Raw genomic sequence first — 19,653 nt, 5'->3', positions numbered from 1 at the left:
CACGGGTCGCAGCCGCGTCGCCTGACATGGCTGCGACCCGTGCTACAGCCCCCTTTCAGACAGTGCTCCCCGCATATTGCCGGGTTGGTGACGTTGCTAGTGACACGGCAGGGGCGGCGCTGGGAGATCACATGATCTCCCAGCGCTGCCCTCCCATACACTGTGAATGGGAGCCGTGTCGCCTCGACACGGCTCCCGTTCACACTAGACAGCTAGCCGGGTTAAACACGTGTTCAACCCGGCTAGCTACCTGGGTAGGATTCCCGGATCACTTGATCCAGGAATTTGCAGGGGGACCCTTTTCCACTACGGAAAAACACGGGTAAATGCGTGCCCCCGCGCATTTACCCGTGTTTTAAGGAGCTAGTGGAAAAGGGGTATAAGTAAGCTGCTACTGGCTTCCAGTCCTCAGACACATCCCCTCTTACCCCTGATAACATACACACAGCTACAGCATTGGGGGCAGCAAGGGTTCTAATTACCCTCCTAACGGCTGAGGATTGCCCTGTGTATGCATCAGTGATAACCAACATAAACCTTATATAAATTAACGACACGGAGACATGAATTTGGCAGAAACTGTTATCTATTTATTTAAATGAGCTTTAAAGGCGTAAACTTAAAGCCATAAACCTAGCCGAGCAGAAGACATAAGCGGGCAGCTATGCCATCCTTGCGCCTATCGCCCAGCAAACCTATAAGGGATGGAAAGAACCAGAGAAAATTATCAAACTGACACGTAAAATAGAAACAGTTCTGTTGAAACATAATGAAATGAGGATCTGCCAAAAAGAAAAAAAGATAGCATGGAAATTCCATGTAAACGAGCTTCAGGCCAATCGAAGCAACATATAGATACAATAGGATAGGAGGTAAAACAAATAAATAGGGGGGGGGGGGGGGTCACACAAGTAAACTCGGCTAGAGGTAAAACTTAAAACCTGCTGAGGGACATATAATTAAAATCCAATTAGCCAAATCAAGTATAATTAAGCCGAATTAAGTCCGTCAGTCCAGGTAAAAAATTGTTAAATCCCTCTAGACTCCCACTGCCAACAGTGGCGAGTAGCTAATCCCCGAGTAGGGAGGACAGGGGGAGACGTACAAGACCAACAAACAGCGCAACAAGTCCTGCATGCGCCTAAACGCTGCTAAGCCCTGCGCAAACTATCTAAACCCGCCGGAGCTTAGCCGCACCTAACAGCCTCTTGTCTAGCATACTTAGCAGAACGCTTCTATACCCTGACCGCGCTAGTAGCAGAAGGTGACAGCGAAGAGGAGGAGGAAGATCTATCATCATCGTCTGATTCCCCCGGTGCCTCATCTCAGAGCGAGATAAAGGCTACGGGGGTCTGGGGAACTAAAGTCAAGGGGGCGCCCTGAGGACTATGGTCGACTATTTGCGATCCAACTGCAAGAATTACTAAAAGGAAGCGGGCAAATCCGCAGGGCCTCTCCTGCGCATGCACCCACATTTCCTGCGCGCTCCAGCAGAAAATGCGAACATCTCTGCATGACAATCAGGCAGAGGCATTCGTGGGCATGGAGGGTGGACGTTCATTGGGCAGCAACGTTACAATTCCTAGCTGGAAACGGAGCATTGCGGGTGCGCGGCGGCGTGAATGGAGTGCGGCAGCGGCGTGGTCGGGATGGCTGTATGATGTCACACACAGCCGCTGCTATCACAAAAATGTTGGCGGCCTGCGCCGGCAGGAGGCTACCCATTATTTGCAATCAAGCAGAAATTGCTGTGCAATCGCAAATTCTGCTTGCTCAAGGGGGGGAGGGGGTGGCGGTGGCGGTCAGCATGCTGGGTGGTCTTGCCCTGCGATGGGCAGCTGTCAGCATGCGATCACACAAGGATTGCAAGTTCTGCATCTTAGCAGACTTTGCAATCCCTACTGATATAGTCCCAATATATATATATATATATATATATATATATAATATGCATGTGTTCATATACATATATACAAACACACACCATACATACATGCATTCACACAGCATACACACACACACACACCATACATACACACACACACACACACACACACAGCATACTTGCATATACACAACATACATACATACATACATACATACATGCATGCACAGCATACCTACAAACACACATATCATGAATACACACACATATAACACACACACACACTATGCATCCAAACACACACAGCATACATACATACATACATACATACATACATATATATATACATACACACAGCATACCTACTCATACAGCATACATACAAACACACACACATATTATGCATACATACATACATACATACATACATACACATACATACATACACACACACCATACATACATACATACATACATACACAGCACACCTACAAACACACATAGCACGCACACACACATATACACACATCATATACCTACACACACACACCATACATACATACATACATACATACATACACACACCGCATACCTACAAATACACACACACGCATACACACACAAAATACAAAATTAACCAAATAAGTAAGAGGCGTGTCACTGCCGGAGTCCATATGAGCTGAGCTGCTACTGCACATGCTCAGTACCTCCCGGCCTCAGCTGTGTGGGTGCACTGTATCCAATGCAGAGAGTTCTGCCAATCAGATCTCTCTGTGAGGAGCAGCCAGGCAGGCGTTCTGATTGTGCATGGGGGCGGTCCTGACCGCTGCAGAGATGGAGACAAGGTTGTCTCCACTCTGAAAAACAAATTGGTCCAGCACAGGGGGCCCTGAGAGGCTATGGGGCCCGGGGTAACGTATCCCCTGGGCCCTCCCTTAATCTGGCTGTGCCTCACCTGAAGTCTCGGGCGGACCAGACACCGATGCCTTCCGTCGAGAAAATAGCTTCATCTTCTCTCAGCTCTTCATTAAACTCTGAAAAAGTTAAAGCCACCCCCGAAGCTGAAGCCACGGAGGTGAGCAAAAAGGGAGGAGAAACCACAGCAGGCACCCTAGTATACTCTGCTGTAGCCAATCAGCTCTGGTTGCATCATAGGCACCGCCCCTGTCTGACATCAGAGGCCGGGCAGGAGCTGAAGAATACAATAAACAATTCCTCCTATGGCGCTGCACAATGAAGTAGCACGAGATAGTACAAAATAGGTCACCAACCTATAACAACATATGGAAAAGAAAAAGGGTACAACCTCACTTGCGCTTTAAAATGTCCCAAACTTTTGTTGATCCTCAATGTGGTTATTTCACAATAGAGTCAAACGATGTAATGTCCGATGGTAATCACATAGAAACAAGAAAATCACACAATAGTGTAATACTGTAAATAAACACAGCTCCACCAGTCGGTGATACAAGGAAGGGAAGAGTGTGTGGAAGGTCCAATCCAATTATAAGTCTCTTATTCCTGTACGTCGACACTCAAAGTGGTGATAGATGCAAACTTGAGCAGATTTTTACATGTATGCTTACTTGTAACAAATAGATGTGACGCACATAAAGGTTTCTTTGGACTTCTGTAGTCCCTATTGCTGGATAATGATAGAGACTGATGTCTCAAATAACATATATATATATGGAACCAGAAAGAACCGTATTCTAATCCAAAAGTATTTATTAGAAGTGATAAATACATACGATTGGACAAGACAACTGTACCATAATGATGTTATATACAATCCACTGGAAAATGTAACCTGGGTATCAATACGCAGTGGGTTCAGAAATATGGATTTTGGTTGTCAGACCAATATCAAAACACTGTTTCTATACATTTCTACGCTGTGCAGCGTCTTTATCAAGATGACGACAGTGTTATAAGCACCGATGTCTGATAGCAGTTTGTTTTATGAAACCCCCTGTAGGATTGACAGGAGCTTTGGGAGGTGCAACACTTTGGGGGTGTGCCCAGCATTTCTGGAGATGCTGGGCTGCCACTGCTGGGACCGAAGAAGACGGACGTCATAGAAGAAAGAAGAAGGGATCGCAGTGGCCGGAGAGTGAAGAGGATGCTGCGGGAGCAGTTCCTGAGGCCGCGGAAGAGGCCTGAATACGCTGCTATCAAGAAAGAAGATCATCAACGCCGCCTGAACGCAGAGAAGGGGCGGCGGCCAAAGACAGAAGTTGAGGACCGGTAAGCGCTTCCCCGACAGTGTAGGTAGGCTCCCAGTGATACACGCAAGACACCCCCTTCCCCACTATACCACCAGATTTTGGGCATTAGGCCCTTGGGGTCAAATCAGACACTAGGCCTGTGACGCGCTATGCGGGCCCTTTGGCCCAGGGTGCAGAGGTCAAGCACTAGGCCTGTGGACCAGTTCAGGCTTAGGCCTGTGGGCATGTCAGAGGGCACTAGGCCCTATCGGTTAAGTGTGGCCCCCATAGGTGTATATGGTGACTCTGGGCATTAGGCCTAGGTCAGCCAAACTGCCCCATGGTAGGCAGATACTAGGCCCATGGCTAAAAGTCAGGCTTTAGACCTTTGGCCAGTTAAGGGGTACTAGGCCCCATTAGTTTGCGTGCCCACAAGTAGGCAGGCCCATAGGGCTGAACCGCATATAAGGAGTGACGCTGGGCACTTGGCCCAGGTCACCAGAAAAGACACTGTAAAGGGGAGGAGTTGGCAGTTCCTGAGGCTGTGGAAGTGGCCTGAATGCGCTGCCATCAAGAAAGAAGACCTCCAGCGTCGGCTGACCATGGAGAAGGGGCGGCGGCCAAAGACAGAAGTTGAGGATCGGGCATCGCTTCTCCAACAGAGTAGGTAGGCCCACAGTGAGGCACGCAAGTCACCCCCTTCACCACTAGACCATCAGATTTCAGGCATTAGGCCCGTGGGGTCAAATCAGACACTAGGCCTGTGGCGCACTAGGCGGGCCCTTTGGTTCAGGGCGCAGATATTGCGCACTAGGCCTGTGGCTCAGTTCACGCTTAGGCCTGTGGTCAGAGGGCACTAGGCCCTATCAGTTAAGTGTGGCCCCTGTAGGTGTATAAGGTGACTCTGGGCATTAGGCCCAGTTCACCCAAACTGCCCCACGGTAGGCAGGCACTAGGCGCATGGCTAAAACTCAGGTCTTAGGCCTGTGGCCAGTTAAGGCGTACTAGGCCCTATTTAGATTGAGTGCCCACAAGTAGGCAGACCCATAGGCCTGAGCCGCATATAAGGAGTGATGCTGGGCACTTAGCCCAGGTCACCGTAAGAGACATTGTAAAGGGGAGGAGTTGGCATGGAAAAGGGGAGGGGTCAGGAGAAATAATTACCCCCCCCCCTAAAAGTAAAGTCTACATCTGCCCCTGCATCGTGGCCAAGATGAGTGGATGGAGGCCAGCCCTGCCACTGCATGTAGAGACAGCCCAGCCCATCTCACAGCCAAGCAACGCTGATCTGACCTGGACCTGGACACAGAAGTATTGTAGGACCTGGACACAGAAGTACTGCAAGTAAACTTTTGAATGACGTTGTGTGCAGCCACTTCATTGCTTTTCTCTATTGCCTCCCCAAGCACCCACTATCTCCATGCCACCCTCTCCCTACAACTCAGTATCACCCTGTCACCCACATTCATCCTGTCATACTCTCCCTGTCACCCAGTATCTCCATGCCACTTTCTCCCTGTCACTGTCACCCTCTCCCTGATACTATCGCCCTGTCACCCTGTCACTGTCACCCACTATCTTAATACTACCATCTCCCTGCCACTCACTATCACCCTGTCACTGTCACTCTCTCCCTGTCACCAATTATCTCCATGCCACTCTCTCCCTGTCACCAATTATCTCCATGCCACTCTCTCCCTGTCACCAATTATCTACATGCCACCCTTTCCCTGTCACTATCACCCTGTCACCCTTTCCCTGACACTCCCTATCACCCTGTCTCCCTCTCCCTGACACTCCCTATCACCCTGTCACCCTCTCCCTGACACTCCCTATCACCCTGTCACCCTCTTCCTGCCACTCACCATCACCCTGTCAATCTCTCCCTGCCACTCACCATCACCCTGTCACCCTCTCCCTGCCACTCACCATCACCCTGTCACCCTCTCCCTGCCACTCACTATCACCCTGTCACCCTCTCCCTGCCACTCACCATCACCCTGTCACCCTCTCCCTGCCACTCACTATCACCCTGTCACCCTCTCCCTGCCACTCACTATAACCCTGTCACCCTCTCCCTGCCACTCACCATCACCCTGTCACCCTCTACCTGCCACTCACTATCACCCTGTCACTATCACCCTGTCACCCTCTCCCTGTCTCTTACTATCTCCCTGTTACCAGCTGTCTCCTTCTCACCCACTACCTACCTGCCACCCTCTCCCTGACACTCCCTATCACCCTGTCAATCTCTCCCTGCCACTCACCATCACCCTGTCACCCTCTCCCTGCCACTCACCATCACCCTGTCACCCTCTCCCTGCCACTCACCATCACCCTGTCACCCTCTCCCTGCCACTCACTATCACCCTGTCACCCTCTCCCTGCCACTCACTATCACCCTGTCACCCTCTCCCTGCCACTCACTATCACCCTGTCACCCTCTCCCTGTCTCTTACTATCTCCCTGTTACCAACTGTCTCCTTCTCACCCACTACCTACCTGTCACCCTCTCCATGTCAATTTCTCCTTGTCACCCTCTGCCTTTTGCTATAACCAACCCACCGCCTCTCCATCACCATCTACCTCTCCTTGTCTCCCTCTGCATTCCTTTGTCACCCTATGCTTCTCCCCATCACCCCCTGCCTTCCCCATCACCCTTTGATTTCCAATGTCTCCCTCTACCTCTATCCGTCACCCACAGCCTCTCCCCGCTGTCACCCACTGCATCTCCCGTAGGGCGGAGGAGGGGAGCCCAGAGCATATTTTTGCACATGGGCCCACCACTCTCAAGTTCTGCCACTGATGTTGGACCCATTTTTTTGGTGTGAAGAGGCCTGAGGGTTACTCGGATGACCGATGCTCATGCAGATGGTACAATGCTTAGAACAGCAGCAGATCAGAGAAGCCATCATGCGATGTCTGTTTGTACAAGACGCCTCCTTGGCCATTATATATTTTTATTCAGCAGCTGCCTTCATAGACGCAGCTACTGTATGATCTGCATCCATCTCTGAATTAGGCCCTGGTGGATTCTGGGCGCATGGCATCTATGCTATGCAGAGCAGGGGTGAGAGTGCTCCCCCTAATTCCCCACCACCCCGGAACAGTGTGCCCCGTGGGTGGGACAGCCATACAGTTCCCGAAAAGTGGGACTATCCTGTCCAAAGCAGGATGGTTGTGGGCTATGCATAGGATTCCCCCAGTGCCACACATAAGATGGCCACTGGCCGGTAGGAGCACAGTGGGCCTGATTCATATGTGGACGGCGGAGCTATCGCACTGCTTACATGGAAGCAGGCCGAGTGACCCAAGGAGTCACGGAAGTCAGCCACCTCATCTACTATGAAGGGGCCAGGATATCTCCAACCTCAGATGGAGCTCTTAACCGCATCCCTCCCCAACAACGGCTGCGACACAAATCCATTTAGAGAAACTGAGGCTGTTACCGCCCGTTCCCCGTCCTCAAGCAGCATCAGACCGTCAATCACTGATAATCCAATATCGTAGTATGACCAACGCCATAGACCTGTACTGCACATGCATGGGTCCGACACATGTGCAAGGTACCGAACATCAGTACTTGACTGCATGTTCCGCTACAGCGTCGAGACCTAAATCAGGCCCAGTGTGGTGATGGAGTCTGTGGATATGTCCAGCCTAGGCCGCAGGAGGGTGGTAGGAGTACAGGAGATATAGTAGTCAGCTGATGGAACTGGACAGTGGAGGAGATGGTACGGAATGGAGAGAAGATAGGGATTTAGATGTTCCTCTTCCTGCCGCACTCAGCGGATCAGGCACACGACCGGCCTCGGGATGCACTCTCTGCGGCACACAGGACAGCTGAGATTTATGTCAAACCACTGTGAGATGCAGCTTGGATGATACCTGTGGCTGCAGGACAGGACGATCACTGGCTCCCCTTCTTCGTACTCCATCAGACAGATAGCACACGATTGTGCTGCTTCATCCTCTGCAATGGTGGTCATTTGGAATCCGTAGATCTCTTCCATCATGGCCAGGAGATTCTGCTCATCAATCTCGATCATCATGGCCAGGAGATTCTGCTCGTCAATCTCGATCATCATGGGCAGGAGATTCTGCTCGTCAATCTCTTCCACCATGGCCAGGAGATTCTGCTCATCAATCTCGATCATCGTGGCCGGGAGATTCTGCCCGTCGATCTCAATCACCATGGCTGGAAGATTCTGCTCATTCTCAGCTGGTTGCTGGGAGCTTGGTCCAGGGCGAGGATCTGGGCTTGGTCTGTCCGTTGTTGCTACCGGAGGAGTAGGAAGAGGAGAGCGGCTTCGGTGTCTGTGCTCCCTCCGAGGTCTCTGTAGCCGAGGAGATGTTTCTCCGCTCGATGGATGTTCCTGGGTGTTCGGACGAGATCTTCTCACACCTCTGCGTCGCTCAGACCGCAGCCTCTCCTCAAACACGGTCTGCGATGACTCATCTGAAAAGATATACCTTTATATTGTAGCCATAATAATTACCTATTGATAACATGGACCAATCAATTGTTGATCAATAATTTGAGTTACATCAATAATAATACACATATAATAATATTTTGGTATATCATTGGTAGTGTTACACTGTAAGAGGCTGTCAGAATAAGAGTTGTTTAATTTATTGTAGTTAGAAGAGAGTGTTGGTAGTGGTACAGGTGGGAAGGGAGAAGGAAGGGGGAGTGCTGGCATGACAAATCATTAAGAAAGTGATAAAATATCAGACCTAAGCAGGGGATATAGTGGAGGAGGCCTCGTTGTGACAAACCCGAGGTGCCCAAATATATGCAAACTGGCTGGGGTGGTCAGACAGGATGCTATAAATGTATTCCAGGTGTAGATTTTCCAAATAGGGATGAGTAGAGCAGAGAAGGGAGGCAGCGCTGGATGTTTCTAATGAGCAGCAGCAGTACAATTAGCTGCATTTAGCTGCATGAGTGAGTACTGCTGTGTGTGTCTGCTGCGGAGTAGGGTATGGTAATACCAGTGACTGTAACATTCAGTCAGTCGCTGACCAGAACCCTGTGATTTTCAGACAGAACTGCCATAAGTATCCCAAGGAGCTCCTATAACATCTATGAGTGGTCGGAGGGAAAATAAATGAATGGCACCAGAGGAACGAGTGCGGCTCAGAGTGGAGATTGGGCTAGATGTGAGGGTGCATTATTTGGGGTAGAATAGGTGGGAGGGTAATAAAGAGATGGGAATAAGGGTGTCAGGGCTGTGGGAGAGTCTGGGTTACCTCCCGCTTGCTTGCACCTCATGTCATCTGTCTGTCGCCCCTTCCTACTAGATTGTAAGCTCCTCAGAGCAGGGCCCTCTTTCCTCTTGTTGTCAAAACCCTCTCCTACTCAGCGACCATCTTTACTGGCTTTTTCTTCTACTGGTAAAGGCTCATCTCTATCTATGGCCACCAGCTCCTAGTAGTATGCTGATCACTCACTCACTACTTGAATCTAAGCTGTATTATGTTTTGAGAATTGTGGTGCTCTTTGTTGCCTGTACTCTATGTTTGGCCCTCATTCCGAGTTGTTCGCTCGCAAGGCGATTTTAGCAGAGTTGCTCACGCTAAGCCGCCGCCTACTGGGAGTGAATCTTAGCATCTTAAAATTGCGAACGATGTATTCGCAATATTGCGATTACACACCTCGTAGCAGTTTCTGAGTAGCTTCAGACTTACTCGGCATCTGCGATCAGTTCAGTGCTTGTCGTTCCTGGTTTGACGTCACAAACACACCCAGTGTTCGCCCAGACACTCCTCCGTTTCTCCGGCCACTCCTGCGTTTTTTTCCGGAAACGGTAGCGTTTTTTCCCACACGCCCATAAAACGGCCTGTTTCCGCCCAGAAACACCCATTTCCTGTCAATCACACTACGATCGCCTGAGCGAAGAAAAAGCCGTGAGTAAAAATCCTAACATCATAGCAAATTTACTTGGCGCAGTCGCAGTGCGGACATTGCGCATGCGCACTAAGCGGAAAATCGCTGCGATGCGATGAAATTTACCGAGCGAACAACTCGGAATGAGGGCCTCTATGTTTGTTATTTATTTACTGTAATGTTACATTTTGTCTCCCTGTACTGTCCTTTGTACAGCGCTGCAAAACACTTGTGGCGGCTTATAAATAAAAAATAATAATAATGATAATAATAATAGCCTTTAAGGAACTCTCCAAGTGGGTAGCGGAAAAGGAAAAACACTTAAAAAAAAAAAACATCTAAAAAACTGAACTAGTCTTTAAATGAAAACATGCTGAGGACTGAGCTTTAATGGTTCAGGTCTGTGTTTCTTATACTTGATCCTCAGCACCCGTCACAGGTCATGTTTTCCAGACCTCCTATGTCTACCAAGACTGTGTCAGTCAGCAATGAATGCGCTGCAACTTTTGTAATGTGACAGATGCAGCGAGTGATGAGCCCACCTGTGCCCCAGCTAGGGGTCTGCAGCACGTGACCTGTCAGCGGTCCTGAGGGCTGAGTATAAGAAACCCCTTACATCATACAATGACTTGGTGATTTTGTGTCATGTACCCTTTGGGTCATATTTTGTGTGTAAATCCGGCTCTGGTGCTAGCTAGTGCCTCCTTAGCCTTTTAGCTCACCGCACGTCCCTGTCTGAGACACCATGTTACTTTGGGCCAAGCTGGCTGTGTCCATCTCTGTTCAGCTGCTGGACCCAGAGCTCAGCTGTCAGCTCCTATTTCTCCCTCTGCATTACTTCCCCATCACTGCGTCCCTCCTCGCTAGTCTGCACTCATGACCTGCTTTATTCCCTGCGCCAGCGCACTCTCAGGCCTACATAAGCAGAATCACCTCACACCCATAATTCATCCGGGCATGTCTATCTCACACTGCACCATCTCATGGCTGCTGGTGACATCTCACCCAACCATGGACCCCGTACACTCCCCACTATCTGCTCACACTCCTCTTTCCACCCCAAAACTTTCCATCCAGCTCATGCATGTAATCCCTCCAACCTGACCCACATATCTCCCATACTCTGTATAGTACATAAACCATAGACCTCAGATTCACATTACAGTTTCCAGATCATAGACTGTTGCTTGATAAAATTGGTTGGTAAAATGAAAAATGTATTGAGATAATTTGCGAGGGGAGCTCCGAGATTTCAGTTGCCTAGGCGCCTCCATAGGGTTTAATCCTGCACCACTCACACCCGTCCATGATCTATTTAATCCCTCACACCCCATTGCCAGTTTATTTTGACACTCAGAGCACTTTGCATTGTCATCAGACTGCGTCACCTCCCCCTATTGGTCCAGCAACTGAAGAGAGATGTCAGCTCAATAGATCCTACATTAGCCTTGTTTTATGTGTGATCCCAGATCCTCAGCACCAGTGCGTTATTATGAGCAGTACCTATAAGTGTCGGATGGTTTGTGTATATATATATATATATATATATATATATATATGAGAATAAGAGAGTGTGAGGCAGGGCATAGAGATAATGGCCCTCATTCCGAGTTGTTCGCTCGCAAGCTGCTTTTAGCAGCATTGCACACGCTAAGCCACCGCCTACTGGGAGTGATTCTTAGCTTATAAAAATTGCGAACGAACGATTCTCAAAAATGCAATTAGACACTTCTTAGCAGTTTCTGAGTAGCTCCAGACTTACTCGGCATCTGCGATCAGTTCAGTCCGTTTAGTTCCTGGTTTGACGTCACAAACACACCCAGCGTTCGCCCAGACACTCCTCCGTTTCTCCAGCCACTCCCGCGTTTTTCCCGGAAATGGTAGCGTTTTTTCGCACACTCCCATAAAACGGCCTGTTTCCGCCCAGAAACACCCACTTCCTGTCAATCACATTACGATCACCAGAACGATGAAAAAACCGTGAGTAAAATACCTAACTGCATAGCAAATTTACTTGGCGCAGTCGCAGTGCGGACATTGCGCATGCGCATTAGCGACTAATCGCTCCGTTGCGAGAAAAAAATAACGAGCGAACAACTCGGAATGACCCCCAATGTGTACAGTACTTCAGCTATCACAAAACTAAAAAAAAATAATTCACAGATTCAATGATTCCCCCCATGTAATCACTTAACTGGCATGGTCAGATCACATATGTGACCCCATCCCTCCCCCCCCCCCCCCCCCAATCTCACCCCCCACTGTGTCCCCCAGTTGGTGACAAAGATATCCGGGTCTGGAGATGAGCATAATATCATGTTTCAAAATATACTTTCTCTAACGTCCTAGTGGATGCTGGGGACTCCGAAAGGACCATGGGGAATAGCGGCTCCGCAGGAGACTGGGCACAAAAGTAAAAAGCTTTAGGACTACCTGGTGTGCACTGGCTCCTCCCCCTATGACCCTCCTCCAAGCCTCAGTTAGATTTTTGTGCCCGAACGAGACGGGTGCAGGCTAAGGGGCTCTCCTGAGCTGCTTAGTGAAAAAGTTTAAAGTAGGTTTTTTATTTTCAGTGAGACCTGCTGGCAACAGGCTCACTGCATCGAGGGACTAAGGGGAGAAGAAGCGAACTCACCTGCGTGCAGAGTGGATTGGGCTTCTTAGGCTACTGGACATTAGCTCCAGAGGGACGATCACAGGCCCAGCCATGGATGGGTCCCGGAGCCGCGCCGCCGTCCCCCTTACAGAGCCAGAAGACTGAAGAGGTCCGGAAAATCGGCGGCAGAAGACGTCCTGTCTTCAATAAGGTAGCGCACAGCACCGCAGCTGTGCGCCATTGCTCTCAGCACACTTCACACTCCGGTCACTGAGGGTGCAGGGCGCTGGGGGGGAGCGCCCTGAGACGCAATAAAAAACACCTTTTGGCAAAAAAATACATCACATATAGCTCCAGGGCTATATGGATGTATTTATCCCCTGCCTATTTTTCCATTAAAAAGCGGGAGAAAGGCCGCCGAGAAGGGGGCGGAGCCTATCTCCTCAGCACACTGGCGCAATTTTTTCCTCACAGCTCCGTTGGAGGAAGGCTCCCTGACTCTCCCCTGCAGTCCTGCACTACAGAAACAGGGTAAAACAAGAGAGGGGGGGCACTAAATTGGCATATAATTATATACAGCAGCTATATTAGGGAAAAACACTTATATAAGGTTATCCCTGTATATATATAGCGCTCTGGTGTGTGCTGGCAAACTCTCCCTCTGTCTCCCCAAAGGGCTTGTGGGGTCCTGTCCTCTATCAGAGCATTCCCTGTGTGTTTGCTGTGTGTCGGTACGTTGTGTCGACATGTATGAGGAGGAAAATGGTGTGGAGGCGGAGCAATTGCCTGTGTTAGTGATGTCACCCCCTAGGGAGTCGACACCTGACTGGATGGTCTTATGGAAAGAATTACGTGATAGTGTCAGCACTCTACAAAAGACTGTTGACGACATGAGACAGCCGGCAAATCAGTTAATACCTGTACAGGCGTCTCAAACACCGTCAGGGGCTCTAAAGCGCCCGTTACCTCAGGTCGATACAGACACAGACACGGACACTGACTCCAGTGTCGACGGTGAGGAAACAAACGTATTTTCCAGTAGGGCCACACGTTACATGATCACGGCAATGAAGGAGGTTTTAAACATTTCTGATACTACAAGTACCACAAAAAAGGGTATTATGTGGGGTGTGAAAAAACTACCCGTAGTTTTTCCTGAATCAGATGAATTAAATGAGGTGTGTGATGAAGCGTGGGTTTCCCCGGATAAAAAACTGCTAATTTCTAAAAAATTATTGGCATTATACCCTTTCCCGCCAGAGGTTAGGGCACGTTGGGAAACACCCCCCTAGGGTAGATAAGGCGCTCACACGCTTATCAAAACAAGTGGCGTTACCGTCTCCTGATACGGCCGCCCTCAAGGAACCAGCTGATAGAAAGCTGGAAAATATCCTAAAAAGTATATACACACATACTGGTATTATACTGAGACCAGCAATCGCCTCAGCCTGGATGTGCAGTGCTGGGGTGGCTTGGTCGGATTCCCTGACTGAAAATATTGATACCCTGGACAGGGACAATATATTATTGACTATAGAGCATTTAAAGGATGCATTTCTATATATGCGAGATGCACAGAGGGATATTTGCACTCTGGCATCAAGAGTAAGTGCGATGTCCATTTCTGCCAGAAGAGGATTATGGACGCGACAGTGGTCAGGGGATGCGGATTCAAAACGGCATATGGAAGTATTGCCGTATAAAGGGGAGGACTTATTTGGGGTCGGTCTATCGGACCTGGTGGCCACGGCAACGGCTGGAAAATCCACCTTTTTACCCCAAGTCACCTCGCAGCAGAAAAAGATACCGTCTTTTCAGGCTCAGTCCTTTCGTCCCCATAAGGGCAAGCGGGCAAAAGGCCACTCGTATCTGCCCCGGGGCAGAGGAAGGGGAAAAAGACTGCAGCAGACAGCCTCTTCCCACGAACAGAAGCCCTCCCCCGCTTCTGCCAAGTCCTCAGCATGACTCTGGGGCCTTACAAGTGGACTCAGGCACGGTGGGGGCCCGTCTCAAGATTTTCAGCGCGCAGTGGGCTCACTCGCAAGTGGACCCCTGGATCCTGCAGGTAGTATCTCAGGGGTACAAATTGGAATTCGAGACGTCTCCCCCTCGCCGGTTCCTGAAGTCTGCTTTACCAACGTCTCCCCCCGACAGGGAGGCGGTATTGGAAGCCATTCACAAGCTGTATTCCCAGCAGGTGATAATCAGGGTACCCCTCCTACAACAAGGAAAGGGGTATTATTCCACGCTGTTTGTGGTACCGAAGCCGGACGGCTCGGTGAGACCCATTCTAAATCTGAAATCCTTGAACACTTACATAAAAAGGTTCAAGTTCAAGATGGAGTCACTCAGAGCAGTGATAGCGAACCTGGAAGAAGGGGACTATATGGTGTCTCTGGACATCAAGGATGCTTACCTCCATGTCCCAATTTGCCCTTCTCACCAAGGGTACCTCAAGTTTGTGGTACAGAACTGTCACTATCAGTTTCAGACGCTGCCGTTTGGATTGTCCACGGCAACCCGGGTCTTTACCAAGGTAATGGCCGAAATGATGATTCTTCTTCGAAGAAAAGGCGTCTTAATTATCCCTTACTTGGACGATCTCCTGATAAGGGCAAGGTCCAGAGAACAGTTAGAGGTCGGAGTAGCACTATCTCAAGTAGTACTACGACAGCACGGATGGATTCTAAATATTCCAAAATCTCAGCTGATTCCGACGACACGTCTGCTGTTCCTAGGGATGATTCTGGACACAGTACAGAAAAAGGTGTTTCTCCCAGAGGAGAAAGCCAGGGAGTTATCCGACCTAGTCAGGAACCTCCTAAGACCAGGCCAAGTGTCAGTGCATCAATGCACGAGGGTCCTGGGAAAGATGGTGGCTTCTTACGAAGCGATTCCATTCGGCAGATTCCACGCAATAACTTTTCAGTGGGATCTACTGGACAAATGGTCCGGATCGCATCTTCAAATGCATCAGCGGATAACCCTGTCTCCAAGGACAAGGGTGTCTCTCCTGTGGTGGTTGCAGGGTGCTCATCTCCTAGAGGGCCGCAGATTCGGCATTCAGGATTGGGTCCTGGTGACCACGGATGCCAGCCTGAGAGGCTGGGGAGCAGTCACACAGGGAAGAAATTTCCAGGGCTTGTGGTCAAGCATGGAAACGTCACTTCACATAAATATCCTGGAACTAAGGGCCATTTACAATGCTCTAAGTCAGGCAAGGCCTCTGCTTCAGGGTCAGCCGGTGTTGATCCAGTCGGACAACATCACGGCAGTCACCCACGTAAACAGACAGGGCGGCACAAGAAGCAGGAGGGCAATGATGGAAGTTGCAAGGATTCTTCGCTGGGCGGAAAATCATGTGATAGCACTGTCAGCAGTGTTCATTCCGGGAGTGGACAACTGGGAAGCAGACTTCCTCAGCAGACACGATCTCCACCCGGGGGAGTGGGGACTTCACCCAGAAGTCTTCCACATGATTGTGAACCGTTGGGAAAAACCAAAGGTGGACATGATGGCGTCCCGCCTCAACAAAAAACTGGACAGATATTGCGCCAGGTCAAGGGACCCTCAGGCAATAGCTGTGGACGCTCTGGTAACACTGTGGGTGTACCAGTCAGTGTATGTGTTCCCTCCTCTAACTCTCATACCCAAGGTACTGAGAATCATAAGAAGGAGAGGAGTAAAGACTATACTCGTGGCTCCGGATTGGCCAAGAAGGACTTGGTACCCGGAACTTCAAGAGATGCTCACGGAGGACCCGTGGCCTCTACCTCTAAGAAAGGACCTGCTCCAGCAGGGACCATGTCTGTTCCAAGACTTACCGCGGCTGCGTTTGACGGCATGGCGGTTGAACGCCGGATCCTGAAGGAAAAGGGCATTCCGGATGAAGTCATCCCTACCCTGATCAAAGCCAGGAAGGATGTAACTGTGCAACATTATCACCGTATTTGGCGTAAATATGTTGCGTGGTGTGAGGCCAGGAAGGCCCCTACAGAGGAATTTTAACTGGGTCGTTTCCTGCATTTCCTGCAAACAGGACTGTCTATGGGCCTAAAATTAGGGTCCTTTAAGGTTCAAATTTCGGCCCTGTCAATATTCTTCCAAAAAGAACTAGCTTCAGTTCCTGAAGTTCAGACGTTTGTCAAGGGAGTACTGCATATACAGCCTCCTTTTGTGCCTCCAGTGGCACCTTGGGATCTCAATGTAGTTCTGGGATTCCTAAAATCACATTGGTTTGAACCACTCACCACTGTGGACATAAAATATCTCACATGGAAAGTGGTAATGCTGTTAGCCCTGGCTTCAGCCAGGCGTGTATCAGAATTGGCGGCTTTATCCTATAAAAGCCCTTACCTAATTTTTCATACGGACAGGGCAGAATTGAGGACTCGTCCTCAATTTCTCCCTAAGGTGGTTTCAGCATTTCACTTAAACCAGCCTATTGTGGTGCCTGCGGCTACTAGGGACTTGGAGGATTCCAAGTTGCTGGACGTAGTCAGGGCCCTGAAAATATATGTTTCCAGGACGGCTGGAGTCAGAAAATCTGACTCGCTGTTTATCCTGTATGCACCCAACAAGCTGGGTGCTCCTGCTTCTAAGCAGACTATTGCTCGTTGGATTTGTAGTACAATTCAGCTTGCACATTCTGTGGCAGGCCTGCCACAGCCAAAATCTGTAAAAGCCCATTCCACACGGAAAGTGGGCTCATCTTGGGCGGCTGCCCGAGGGGTCTCGGCGTTACAACTTTGCCGAGCAGCTACTTGGTCAGGGGCAAACACGTTTGCTAAATTCTACAAATTTGATACCCTGGCTGAGGAGGACCTGGAGTTCTCTCATTCGGTGCTGCAGAGTCATCCGCACTCTCCCGCCCGTTTGGGAGCTTTGGTATAATCCCCATGGTCCTTTCGGAGTCCCCAGCATCCACTAGGACGTTAGAGAAAATAAGAATTTACTTACCGATAATTCTATTTCTCATAGTCCGTAGTGGATGCTGGGCGCCCATCCCAAGTGCGGATTGTCTGCATTACTTGTACATAGTTATTGTTACAAAAATCGGGTTATTGTTGTTGTGAGCCATCTTTTCAGAGGCTCCTTCTGTTATCATGCTGTTAACTGGGTTCAGATCACAAGTTGTACGGTGTGATTGGTGTGGCTGGTATGAGTCTTACCCGGGATTCAAAATCCTTCCTTATTGTGTACGCTCGTCCGGGCACAGTATCCTAACTGAGGCTTGGAGGAGGGTCATAGGGGGAGGAGCCAGTGCACACCAGGTAGTCCTAAAGCTTTTTACTTTTGTGCCCAGTCTCCTGCGGAGCCGCTATTCCCCATGGTCCTTTCGGAGTCCCCAGCATCCACTACGGACTATGAGAAATAGAATTATCGGTAAGTAAATTCTTATTTTTGAAACTATATTACTAAAAAAAAAGTAAGAAAAATAATGTTATGAATGATTTTAAAGGGAAAATTAATTAGTTAAGTGGTTAAAGATTCCCCAATCCACCAATCTGCCCCCATACATTACAGATATTGTTTAGTGATTGCAGATCATTTTCAGCAAATACAGATCTGCTGAATCTGGAAAGGCTCATCATGTTACTAGTAACGGTCTGCAAATCTGCTGATTGTTACCATACACTAGCGATCTACAGCTTTAATTCATCTGAAATTCAACATGTACAAAAACCTGATTTACCAATCACTGGTCAGAATTTGTCTCCCCCCCCCCCCCCCCCCCTGACTGTAAAATGACAGTTAGTAGCTGATTGGTTGGTACATTGGGGTCTATGTATAAAGCCTGAGATAAAGTGGATGGTGATAAAGTACCAGTGAATCAGCTTCTAACTGACATGTTATAAGCTGTGTTGTAGAAATGACAGCTGGTTGGTTGGTAGTTTATCTCCATTCCCTTTATCTCTCTCCAAGCCTTAAATACATAGACCTTTTTATCTCTCTCCGAGCTTTCATGAATCTCCCACAAAGTGTAAGGCAGGACATATAACTAATGTGCAGCTACCTCCAACTGCCGCCCGCATGCCACACAGGGTGAGAGGACACAGCGGAGATTTATCACAGCTTGGAGAAAGGGAATGTGGGGAGAGATAAAGTACCAGCCAGTCAGCTCCTGTCATTTTAATGACAGTTGGAAGCTGATCGCTTGGTACTTCATCTCTCTAAAATCTTTGATAAATCTGCCCCTTAGATTGAAATCACTGCCCCAAAATATCTCACTTACCATGATCTCCTTGACGGCTCCATGTTCGCTGGTCCTCCAGGAGCCGTCTCAGCTCTCTCCGGCTCATCTCCAGATGTTAAATAAATCCACCAAATAGAAAAAATAAAATAAAAAAAATGTTCAGGAAAAGCACAGATTTTATTGTGTTCTGAACAACAAGATAATCGCTGGAAGTATAACACTAGCTGCAAAGCACACTAGCTCGCTCTTCCAAGGCAAGACTATAGTATCAGCCACCAGAGCTTCAACTGTCAACTGCCACTGATGCTGCTGTGCACTGGGCTCTTATACCTGTCCATAGACAAATGGCCGACCAGCAGTCAGGCGGCCATATTTCTTACTGGCATGGAGAAAACCAGCTACTGAGTATCTGTATTATCATGAATTTTGCTGCAGACTAGCTTACACAATATTTCTTCAAACTTTCCAATAAAACCCCACTCACTACCCCATAAGCACAACCCCCTGTTCGGTCACAGATTGGGACTGTTTGGGTGTAATAGTGACAGTGGGCTGGTATGTCTCATGGTAAATTCTTCTCAATTCCAAATCACTTATCAATCCTGTGGCCATGGCCAGGAGACTGATTACAGCCGCTAGAACTATCCTCAGCAGGAGCTGCGGAACTGCGCTTCTACCAGATTCTAACAAAATGTGTCTGGGTGACAGTCAGGACATAGGCCCTCATTCTGAGTTGTTCGCTCGCTAGCTGCTTTTAGCAGCTTTGCACACGCTAAGCCGCCGCCTACTGGGAGTGAATCTTAGCATAGTAAAATTGCGAACGAAAGATTCTCAAAATTGCGAATAGACAGTTCTTAGCAGTTTCTGAGTAGCTCC

General features: G+C 49.0%; 1 protein-coding gene across 1 annotated transcript; it reads right to left on the bottom strand.

Annotated features, from left to right (window-relative positions):
- Nucleotides 1-550: 550 nt before the first annotated feature.
- On the bottom strand, nt 551-19,097 carry LOC134948657 (E3 ubiquitin-protein ligase RNF12-A-like). The gene is made up of 2 exons (XM_063936778.1): nt 18,817-19,097; nt 551-8,551 (listed from the first exon to the last, which is right to left on the bottom strand). The coding sequence occupies exons 1-2, from the start codon at nt 18,881-18,883 to the stop codon at nt 7,878-7,880; spliced, it is 741 nt and encodes a 246-aa protein (XP_063792848.1). The 5' UTR covers nt 18,884-19,097; the 3' UTR covers nt 551-7,877.
- Between the last annotated feature and the right edge of the window lie 556 nt (nt 19,098-19,653).

The sequence above is a fragment of the Pseudophryne corroboree genome, chromosome 8 (genome assembly GCF_028390025.1).
Source record: "Pseudophryne corroboree isolate aPseCor3 chromosome 8, aPseCor3.hap2, whole genome shotgun sequence".
In the NCBI taxonomy this organism is placed as follows: Eukaryota; Metazoa; Chordata; class Amphibia; order Anura; family Myobatrachidae; genus Pseudophryne; species Pseudophryne corroboree.
The sequence above is the reverse complement of the archived record's forward strand: the minus strand, read 5'-3'. Positions and strand labels throughout refer to the sequence as shown.

Coding starts and splice junctions, on each gene's coding strand:
- LOC134948657 (XM_063936778.1), bottom strand. CDS start 18,883: ATGAGCCGGAGAGAGCTGAGACGGCTCCTGGAGGACCAGCGAACATGG. Junction 8,552..18,816: donor GAGCCGTCAAGGAGATCATG/GTAAGTGAGATA, acceptor ATATCTTTTCAG/ATGAGTCATCGCAGACCGTG.